At 36.5% G+C, this 11,921-nt stretch overlaps 1 protein-coding gene across 1 annotated transcript in view; it reads left to right on the plus strand.

Moving 5' to 3' along the window:
- The window catches only part of PHF8 (PHD finger protein 8), a 103,777-nt gene that overhangs the window by 75,035 nt on the left and 16,821 nt on the right, over positions 1–11,921 (plus strand). Inside the window, exon 19 of the mRNA XM_012663980.1 lies at positions 5,972–6,067. Within this exon, the coding sequence (XP_012519434.1) occupies positions 5,972–6,067 (96 nt within the window). The remainder of the gene's footprint in view (positions 1–5,971; positions 6,068–11,921) is intronic.

Consider the following 11,921-nt stretch of genomic DNA (forward strand, 5'->3'; position numbering starts at 1 on the left):
GAGAGATACAAGTGTTTTTGTTACATGGATGAATTGAACAATGCTGAAGTCAAGGGTTTTAGTGTGCTCATCACCAGAGTAGTGTACATTGTACCCGATAGGTACATTTTTATCCCTTACCCCATTCCTAGTTTCCAGTGCCCTTTACACCACTATACGACTGCGTATACCCATCATTTAGCTCCCACTTATTAGTAAGAACATGTTCATCTTTTTTAAAATTATTGCTATGGATTAGATGTTTGTGTTCCCTCCAAAATTCATATGTTGAAACCTTATTCCCAGTGTGATGGTATGTGGAGGCAGGGCCTTTGGGAGGTGATTAGTAATCCCAATATTAAGATGAGATTACTGCCATTATTTTTATTTTTTTATTTTTTGAGACAGAGTCTCACTGTGTTGCCCGGGCTAGAGTGCCATGGCGTCATCCTAGCTCACAGCAACCTCAAATTCCTGGGCTCAAGCGATCCTGCTGCCTCAGCCTCCCGAGTAGCTGGGACTACAGGCATGCGCCACCATGCCCGGCTAATTTTTTCTATGTATTTTTAGTTGTCCAATTAATTTCTTTCATTTTTAGTGGAGACGGGGTCTCGCTCTTGCTCAGGCTGCTTTCGAACTCCTGAGCTCAAACAATCCGCCTGCCTCGGCCTCCCAGAGAGCTAGGATTACAGGCGTGAGCCACCGCACCCGGCCAGATTACTGCCATTATGAAAGATACCCAGAGAGATTTCTTGCTCCTTCTGACATGTGAGGGTCACAGTGAGAAGATGGCTGGCCATCTGTGACCAAGAAGCAAGCCCTTATCAGACACTGAACCTGTTGGTACCTTTATCTTGGATTTCCCAGCCTCCAGAACTGTGGGAAATAAATTTCTGTTGTTTATGAGCCACCTAGTCTATGGTATTTTTGTTACAGCAGCCAAAATAGACTAAGACAATTGTTTTGACTATTTGCAATTCCATTCAAATTTTAGAACCAGCTTTTCCATTTGGCAGAAAAGACCATTGGTATTTTGGTAAGGATTCTGTTGAATCTATAGATTGCTTTGGGTAGTATTGCCATCTTTACAATATTAAGATATCCAATCTGTGAGCACAGGATGTTTTTGTATTTCTTTAGGTTTTCTTTAATTTCTTTCAACAATGTTTTGTAATTTTTAGTATACACATCTTATGCCTCCTTGGTTAAATTTATTCCTACTTATTTTATTCTGTTTGATAACTATTATAAATGGAATTGTTATCTTTATTTCCTTTATGGATTATTCATTGCTAATGTATAGAAATAAAACTGATTTTTGTATGTTGATCATGTATCCTGAAACTTTGCTGAACCTGTTACTAGCTCTAATATGAATTTTAGGTGGATTCTTCAGGATTTTGTATATATAGGAAAAGTTTATCTGTGAATAGAGATAGTTTTACTTCTTCCTTTCTAATTTGAATGCCTTTTATTTCCTTTTCTTGCCTAATTGCTCTGGCTAGAACTTTCAGCACAATGTTGAATAATAGTGGTGAAAGTGAACATCTTTGTCTTATTCTTGATCTTAGAGGAAAGCTTTCAAGTCTTTCAGTATTGTAATGTTAGCTGTGGGTTTCATAAATGCTCTTTATCATGTTGAGGAAGTACCCTTCTTCCTGAGTCTTTTAATCTTGAAATGGCATTGGATTTTGTCTCATGTTCTTTTCTGTACCAGTTTTCTCATGCTCAACCACCCCTACATTACTGGGAGAGATCCCATTTGGTTGTGGTATATAATCCTTTTAATATACTGCTGAATTTGATTTGCTAGTATTTTGTTGAGGATTTTTGCATCAGTATTCGTAAGGGATGTGGGTCTGTAGTATCCTTTTCTGGCTCTGGTATCAGGGTAGTGCTGGCTTATAGAATGAGTTAGGATGTATTTCCTTCTCTTCTATCTTTTGGAAGAGTTTGAGAAGGATTGGTGTTAATTCTTTAAATGTTTGGTAGAATTCATCAGTGAAGCCATCTGGTTCTTTTCTTCGTTGGAAGCTTTTTGATTACTGATTTAATCTCTGTACTTGTTATATGTCTGTTGACATTTTCCATTTCTTTATAAGTCGGTTTAAGTGATTTGCATGTTTCTAGGGATTTACCCATTTCATATAGTTTATCTAATTTGTTGGCATGCAATTGTTCATAGTATTCTCTTATAATCCTGTTTATTTCTATATGGTCTGCAGTAATGTCCCCACTTTCCTTTTTAATCGTAAGTATTTATGTCTTCTCTCTTTTCTTATTTGTTAGTCTAGTTAAAATACTTGCCAGTTTTGTTGCCATTTTTAGAAGTAACTTTGGTTTTGTTGATTCTTTCTATTTTTCTCTTCTCTATTTTATTTATCTCTCAAATATTTATTATTTCCTTCCTTCTGGTAGCTTTGGGTTTAGTTTGGTCTTTTTTTCTAGTTTCTTAAGGTGTGAAGTTAGGTTATTGATTTGAGATCTTTTACCTTTTTAATGTCGGCATTTACAACTATAAATTTCTCTCTGAGCACTGCTTTTGCTTCATCCTGTAAGTTTTGGTATATTGTGGTGTTTGTTTTATTTCAAAGTTTTTCTAATCACAGTTGTGATTTCTCCTTTAACCAATTGCTTGTTTCAGTGTGCGTTGTTTAATTTCCTTCTATTTGTAAATTTTTCCTTCTGTTATTGGTTGCTAGTTTTATTTCATTATAGTTGGAGAAGATACCTTATATGATTGTAGTCCTTTAAAATTCATTGAAACTTGTTTTGTGGACTAACGTATAGACCATATGTTATTATATGTTATTCTCCAGGATATGACCATATCCTGGAGAATGTTTCATGTATACTTGAGAAAAAAGTGTATTCTTCCCTTTTTGGGTGGAGTGTTCTATACATGTCTGTTAGGTCTTAGAGTGTTAGGTTTACAGTGTTATTAAAACATTCTGTTTTCTTATTTATCTTCTCTCTGCATGTTTTATCCATTATTGAAAGTAGGGTATTGAACTCTCCAACTATTGTAGAGCTGTCTGTTTCTCCCTTCGATTCTGTCAATATTTGTTTCATATATATTGAGGCTTTTTTGGGTGCATATATATTTGTATTTGTTATATTCTTTATGGATTGACCATTTTATTAATATGTAATACCCTTCTTTGCCTTCTGTAACAATTTTGACTGAAAGTCTATTTTGTCATATAGTAGTATAGCCCTCCCAACTCTCTTTTTGGTTACTATTTGCATGGAATATCTTTTTCCAGCCTTTCACTTTAAACTTAGTTGTTTGTTATGGACCTGATATGTGTCTCTTGTAGACAGTATACAGTTGGATCATGTTTTTAATGCATTCTGCCAATCTCTGGCTTTTAATTGGTGAATTTAATTTATTTACATTTAAAGTGATTACTGATAAGGAAGGACATATTTTGCTATTTTGGTATTTGTTTTCCATATGTCTTACATCTTTTTGGTTCCTCAGTCCTCCATTACTGTTTTCTTTTGTGTTTAATGGATTTTTTGGGAGTGTACCAATTTGATTCACTCGTCACTTCCTTTTGTATATATATTTTAGTTATTTTCATAGTGATTTCCCTGAGGATTACAATTAACACCCTGACTTTATAATGGTCTAGTTCGATTGATACCATGTAGCTTCTATAGCATGCAAAAACTCTGTTCCTATACAACTCCATCCCCCTCCGGTGTTATACATTCATTACAAATTTCATCTTTATGCATTGTTTTTATTGACATAAGTTTATTGATTTATGCATCTTTTTAATCATGTAGGAAACAAAAAATAGGAGTTAGGAACCATAAATACAGTAAAACTGGCCTTTATATTTACCTCTGTAGTTACCTTTATTAGTGTTCTTTATTTCTTTGTTTGGCTTTCAGTTACTCTCTACTGTCCTTTCATTTTAGTCTGAAGGACTTTCTTTAGCATATCTTAAAGGGAAGGTGTATATTTCTTTTTTTTTATTTATTCAGGATATTATGGGGGTACAAACATTTTGGTTACATGTAATGCTATTTGCCTTGCCCAAGCCAGGGCTACAAGCATGTCCCTCCCCCATACAGTGCGTTCTGCTTCCATTAGTTGTGAGTTTATCCCCCCACCCCACCTCAACTGGCACCCAGTGACTATTACTACCACGTGAGCACCTTAGTGTTGGTCAGTTAGTACCAATTTGATGGCGAGTACATGTGGTGCATGTTTTTGCATCCTTGTGATACCTCACTTTGAAGGATGGGCTCAATCTCTATCCAGGATAATATAAGAGGTGCTAGATCACCATTGTTTTTTGTAGTTGAGTAGTATTCCATGGTATACATATAACACATTTTATTAATCCACTCATGTATTGATGGGCCCTTGGGTTGTTTCCACATCTTTGCAATTGTGAATTGTGTTGCCATAAACATTCAAGTGCAGATGTCTTTATTATAGAATGTCTTTTTTTCCTTTGGATAGATGCCTAGTAGTGGGATTGCTGGATCAAACCGTATTTCTATTTTTAGCTCTTTGAGGTATCTCCAAATTGCTTTCCACAGGGGTTGTACTAATTTGCAGTCCTACCAGCAGTATAAGAGTGTTCCAGTCTCTCCACATCCACGCTAGCATTTGTTGTTTTGGGACTTTTTGATAAGGGCCATTCTCACAGGAGTTAGGTAATATCTCATTATAGTTTTGATTTGCATTTCCCCAATGATTAGATATGTTGAGTACTTTTTTGTATGTTTGCTGGCCATTAGTCTGTCTTCTTTTGAAAAGTTTCTGTTCATGTCCTTTGCCCATTTATTGATGGGGTTGTTTCATTTTTTCTTGTTGATTTTCTTAAGTTTTATATAGATTTTTGTTATCAGCCCTTTGTCAGATGTGTAGAAAGCAAATATTTTCTCCCATTCTGTAGATTGTCTATTCGCTCTAATGATAGTTTCCTTGGCTGTGCAGAAGCTTTTAAATTTGATCAGGTCCCATTTGTTTATTTTTGTTGCTGCTGTGATTGCTTTGGGGATCTTCTTCATAAATTCTTTGCCTAGGCCAATGTCTGAAAGAGTCTTCCTGACATTTTCTTCCAGAATTCTTAAGGTTTCATGCCTTAGGTTTAAGTCTGTTATCCATTGTGGATTGATTTTTGTGAAAGGTGAGAGGTGGGGATCTAGTTTCAATATTCTGCATGTGGATATCCAGTTTTGCAAGTACCACTTATTGAATAGAGATTCTTTTCCCCAGTGTATATTTTTGCCTGCTTTGCTGAAGATTAGATGACAATACGAGGATGGTTTTATATCTGGGATCTCCATCCTATTCCAAAGGTCTATATCTCTGTTCTTGTACCAGTACCATGCTGTTTTGGTTACTATAGCATTTGACAAAAGTCAGTACACTTTTATGATAAAAAATCTTAACAAAATAGGCATAGATGGGACATTTCTTAGAATTATTAATGCCATATATGATAAATTGACAGCCAGTATCATACTGAATGGGGAAAAATTGGAAAGCATTCCTGCTTAGAACAGGAACTAGACAAGGTTTCCTACTATCTCCACTTCTATTCAACATAGTGCTGGAAGTCCTTGCCAGAGCAGTCAGGCAAGAGAGGAAAATTAAGGGTGTCCCATTGGGAACAGAAAAGGTCAAACTCTCATTCTTTGCTGATGATATGCTATTATATCTAGAAAATCCTGAGGATTCAACCAAGAGACTCTTGGAATTGATAAATGAATTCAATAAAGTCTAAATGGATGTTGAGTGAATGAATCAAAATTAGGTGAATCTGGGAGAAGGACATTTGCAGCAAGGGTGCAAAGTAGAAAAGCATGAAATGTATGTGTCACATTCAGGGGCTCTTAACAGTTGAGTATAGATTAAGTAAAGGGTATACTTGTAAGCAAGTGGGAGGAGCTGAAGTAGCTATCATTCTGTCTTCACCCCTTTGGACGAAATCTCAGTTTAATCTGCTTTGCCTTCTCCCTGCAGTCTACCCTTCCCTGGAGTCTGATGATGATGACCCTGCTTTGAAATCTCGAACGAAGAAAAAGAAGAATTCAGATGATGCTCCATGGAGTCCTAAAGGTGATCCAATATTCTGTTCCTTAAACTTTGTAAAGGTGGTCAGAGGAAAAAATAGGCTGGGGCTAGGAGGGATATTTAATATCAGAAGACCTGACTTAGTCATTCATTTGTTATTCAGCAAATATTTGTTGAGTGTTTTCTGTGTGCCATGTACCGTGTTAGGTGCTGGAGCCAAAATGATGAATAAGACACAGTTTATGTAATGAGTCCAACAAAGCTAGAGGTAATGGAGTGTGTTGCTTTTGATGTTATGTGGCTTAAGGTGAAAAGAGGAAGACCTTGAACAGATGTCAGCAAGCATCCTAAGGCTTCTGAGAACATTCTGATCGCATCATCCCAGCCCTCTGGTAATTATGTTGTCAAGAAGGGACATTCTGCTGACTATGTTTAGCTCTACAAGGCCCAAGACTCAACTGAGAGGCTGTCTCTGAGGAAGGAAGGAAGAATGGCCATTAAGTGAACGTGGAATTTAGTGGATGATAAAAAAAATTTATTCATTACCTTGGCTGGATGGTTTTCACATTGAGGGCCCATTAAGTTAGCTTTTGCTGCTTAACAAACCGCCCAAAACTTAGTGGCTTAAAACAACAATTGATCATTTCTCATGATTCTGTAGGTTGGCTGAGCTATCCTTCTAGTATGGGTCAACTTGACAAGGGCTGGTTGGTCTCAAAAGATCTAGGACCTAACTTAGATCACTAGGGCTTCTCTCCACATGGTCTTTTATTCACCAAAAGGGCAGCCCAGGCTTATTCCCAAGGTGGGAGATGGGTTTCTAGCAGCAAGAGAGGATAAGCCTCAATGTGCAAGTACTTTTTAAGCCTTTGCTTGTTGTCGTATTTGCTATATCAAAGCAAATTACATGGCCAAGCCTTGATTCCGTAGTCCGCAGCCCCCAACCTTTTTAGCACCAGGGACTGGTTTCATGGAAGGCAATTATTCCATGGGCCGGCGGGGGTGTGGGGAGGATGAAGAGCGATAGGGAGCAGTTGTAAATACAGATGAAGCTTTGCTTGCACGCCTGCTGCTTACCTCCTACTGTGTGGCCTGGTTCCTAACAGGCCACAGACTGGTACCGGTCCAGGGGTTGGGGACCACAGCCATAGGTGGAAACATAGATTGTACCTCTTGAGAGGAGAGCTGCAAGGTCACATTGCAAAGGTCATGCATACAAGGAGGTGTGAGCAAACTGAGGGCCATTACTGTAGCAGTCTGCTTAGAGGGCACTGGGGTCTCAGTAAGTGTGGTTCACCAGGAGATAAAGGGCCTGCTGTTCCCACCCAGCCGTATTTAGTCTTTCTGGTGTTTGCTTGAGGTTGGGGGAGTAGGGGAGCAGGGCATTCCTAAGAAGTGTTCTCTTAGTCAATCAACAAATGTTTGAATTTTTAAAAATATTCATGCCTATTTTCTGGTTTTATTTTGTCCTACAATATCTAGCTTTATTTTCTCCTGTCAAACTTTTCTGATTAACATAGTAGAAAATTTGGAAAATACTGAAAATAGAGGGAATTATAAAGAAGAAACCACCCATGATTCTGCCACCCAGAAGCAACCACTGTTAACATTTTGTCATATTTCCTTCTAGATTTTTTCTATGCTTCTTTTTCTTTTTGTAGTTGAAATCACACTGTATACAATCATATACCCTACTTTAAAAATTTTTTTAGCCTTTTAATCAAAGTAGTATATGTAGCAAATCAAATAGTATGGAAGAATTTAGGATGAAAAGCGATATTGTTATGCCCCTGCTTTCCCCACCTTTGATCCCTTGCCTGAGAGGCAGCCTCATAGTTTTCGTTTCCTGGTAGATACCTCGAAAACTCAATATAATAGAGTTTATACCACTATTTCTTGATTTATCAACTCTGTTTCTCCTTTGATCAACTTCTGTCAATCTCTCTTGATTATTGACTTTGTAAGATGTGATATTAGTGCCCCTACTCTTTCTTCCCTCCTTCAGCCTTCTTTGAACCATACTTTTTTGTTTATGCTATCAAGGATGTTAACATATACATTATCTTGTGATTAATACTCTACCTTGACTAGAAGTTGACTGTAAGAATTGAAACCAATAAATATATCTGGCCTTTTTGCCTTAATATTATCTCATAAGCATGATCCTATGCTACTGTTTATTTTTCAATGGCTACAAAATATCTATCCCATGGATATACCTAATTTATTTAACTCCTCTTTTAATGTGAGACATTTAGGCTATTGCCAAGTTTTCACAGTTAGTAATAACATTTGGGATGAACATCTTTATATGTAAATGTTTGTGTTCTGATTATTTGCTTAGGATGGATTCCCCACGAAAACCTTAGAAGGGCCAAAGTATATGAAGGTATACAGTGAAAAGTCTCCCTCCCACCCCTGTTCCACAGTCTTCTAATTCCCCACCAGTGTTATCACTTTCTTCTTTATCATTTCAGAGAGAGTTTATGCATATACAAGCAAATATATGTATGTATTTTCCTTCCCCCTGTTTTTGTTTTTTTTTTTTTACTCAATTTGAAACATACCTTATACACCATTATGTGCTTTGCCTTTCTTAATAAAGCATCTTGGAGATTGTTTATGTGCCCACAAGCAGTGCATGAGAGTGCTTGTTTCCTACACCATTGTCAACATACTTTGTTAATATGAATGTTTTAAAAGCTCTTGGTACATATTGCCAAAGTGTTTTCCAGAAAGGTTGTACCAATTTACACTTCCTCCAGCCATGTGTGAGTGCTCGTTTATAAAATCCTTGAGGGTATGTATTAAACATTATCAGTTAGGAATAGTGTTTGCCTATGAGTAATAGAAACCTCTCAAGCATCCTTAGTGAGTGCTTATTTCCTCAGGGTCACAAGATGGCTACTTCACCTCCAGCATTGGGGGTCTGGATTGCAGTCAGGAAGAACGAAAAAGCAAAAGGAAAAAGGAACAGGCCTTCTGAGTACCCTCTCTTCCCAGGAATTTTAAGTTCCACTTTTTAAAAACATCTCTTTGGTTACAGTTGTGTCACATGGCCAAGACTATAGGTCAGAGAGGCCAGGATGTGTGGTTTTTATCTAGGTATATTGCTGTCCCACAAAATCAGGGATTTTGTTAGTAAGCGAGCAGGAAAGGGAGAATAGATACGTGTTTGAGAATGGGAAGTCTCTACCATAAGTTTTTTGTTTTTTTTTTTTCTCTCTACTATAAGGTTTTGATCTTTGGTAATTCACAGGCAAACAACAGCATGTCATTGATTTGATTTGCATTTCTTTGATTAAGCATTTTTAATATATTTGTATTAGCATTAGAATTTCTTCTTTTGCATATTTTTTGTCCTTCGTCCATTTATCCATGTGGGTCTTCAAGCTTTTCAAATTGCCCTTTTTATGTAGTGAGGGAATAGTCATCTTTTGTTTCATATACACACACAGACATATATATAATATGTTATATTAATATATATAATTTGCTCATGGTACTTTTACTTCATTCTACCTGAAAAATCTGAATATTTCTATATCAAATGTTGATCTTTTCTATTATTTCCTTATTCAGAGAATAGATAATTAACACCCCTGTATTTTTTAAGCATGATTTTTTTTAAACATCTAATGTTTTAATCTATCTAGAATTATTTAGCATATGGTATTGTCAGAGGATCTAAATTGGTTCCTCCTCCTAGATAGGTAACTATTGATGCTAGAATCATATTCCCACAAAGCTGAATTGCTTTCTTTGCCGGGTCTACTGACTCATATGTATCATAGGCTGTTTGTGAAACATCTGTTTTGTACCATCAATCTTCTGTCTGTTCTTGCGCTGGTATCTCACTTATTCAGTGCCTATTCGTTATTTTAAAAATCCCCAAACTTTAAAAAAGTGACTTTTAGGCCAGGCACAGTGGTTGACATCTGTAATCCCAGCACTCTGGGAAGCCAACATGAGAGGATCACTCGCAGCCAGGAGTTTGAGACCAGCCTAGGCAACATAGCAAGATCTCGTCTCTACAAAAAATTTAAAAATTAGCCAGCATGGTGGTACATGCCTCTCGTCCTCGGTACTTGGGAGGCTGAGGCAGGAGGATCACTTGAACCCAGGAGTTCAAGGCTGCAGTGAGCTATGATGACACCACTGCACTACAGTCTGGGCAACAGAGTGAGACCTTGTCTCAAAGAAAAAAAAAAGGGGGACTTTTCATTAACTAACAATGAAAAGATACTCCCTTAATACGAAGAAGAATATCTAGCTTAAACCAATAGGATGAAACCATAGAGCGGAGCTAATTTAGTTGCTGTTCATGGACTTTTAGAATTTTGAATCTCCTAAAATTATATTAAAATTTTATGTAAATGCATGTATAAATGTATATGTATTTCTTTAGCTAATAACTTTTATCACATTTTCAAAGTGAGTTCTTAACCCAGAAAAGATGGAGACATTCTACTAAAGGTATGCCCATTAAAATCAGTAATAAGAAAAATATGCCCACTAATACTGCTATTTTTTAGTATTCTAGAAAAGTTCTAGCCAGCATCATTAGAAATGAAGCAGAAATAAGAACTGTAACTATGAGAAATTAAGAGACCAAGTCATCATAATTTGAGCTGTCAGGGTGGGAATCCTATTCATTTTTGACCATCATTGTATCTGTAGCACCATGCCTCATGCCTGGCATATTAGAGATATTTAATAAGTAATCTTGATACGTGAAAGAAAAGATATGGTTTTATAATAGATATAGAAAACTGAGATATGATATGATTATATAATAAAAAATGCAAGAGAATCAACTCAAAACTGTTAGAACTAATAAGAGAATTCAATAAAAATGTGTAATAATGGACACGCTTGAAACTCGGACTTGGGGGGGCAGGGGCAACATACATAACCTAAACATCTGTACCCCCATAATATGCTGAAATAAAAAAAAATGTGTAATCACTGTATATAAACCAAATATCCAAATATCAAGAGTTGCCATATTCAATAATAAACATAACATACTGAGGAAAAGATCCTATTGATGATAGCAATAAATATTAATATATAAAATATACAGGAATAATCTTAGGGTATGTGTAGAACCTACATGAAGAAAACTTTTTAAAAAAATTTATTTTTATTTCAGAGTATTACGGGGGTACAAACGCTTTGGTTACATAAATTGCCTTTGTACCACCCGACAAGTATGCCCATATCTCAGACAGCATGCACTGCATCCGTTAGGTGTGGATTTACCCCTCCCCCCACCACCTGCCTGACACCCTATGAATGTTAATTTCCATATGTGCACATTTGTGTTGATCAATTAGTACCAATTTAATGGTGAGTACATGTGGCATTAGTTTTTCCATTCTTGTGATAAAACTTAACTTAGAAGAATGGGTTCCAGATCCATCCAGGATAATATAATAGGTGGTTCATCATTTTGTTTTTATGGCTGAGTAGTACTCCATGGTATACATATACCACTTTTCATTAATCCACTCATGTATTGATGGGCACTGAATTGTTTCCACATCTTTGCATTTGCGAATTGTGCTGCTATAAACATTTGAATACAGATGTCTTTTTTTATAGAATGTCTTTTTTTCCTTTGGGTAAATATCCAGTAGTGGGATTGGTGGATCGAATGGTAGTTCTACTTTTAGTTCTTTGAGGTATCTTCATACTACTTTCCATAGAAGTTGTACTAGTTTGTAGTCCCACCAGCAGCGTATGAGTGTTCCTGTCTCTCCACATCTATGCCAACATTTGTTGTTTGGGACTTTTTTTTTATCATGTAAGGAAGTATCCACGTGTTCATATGCCTTCAATTTTTATGTTTTGCTTTAATCAGAAACAGATTTTTAAAGGACAATCTGGTATTTTT

The sequence above is a fragment of the Propithecus coquereli genome, unplaced genomic scaffold (genome assembly GCF_000956105.1).
Source record: "Propithecus coquereli isolate 6110/MARCELLA unplaced genomic scaffold, Pcoq_1.0 Scaffold849, whole genome shotgun sequence".
Lineage (NCBI taxonomy): Eukaryota > Metazoa > Chordata > Mammalia > Primates > Indriidae > Propithecus > Propithecus coquereli.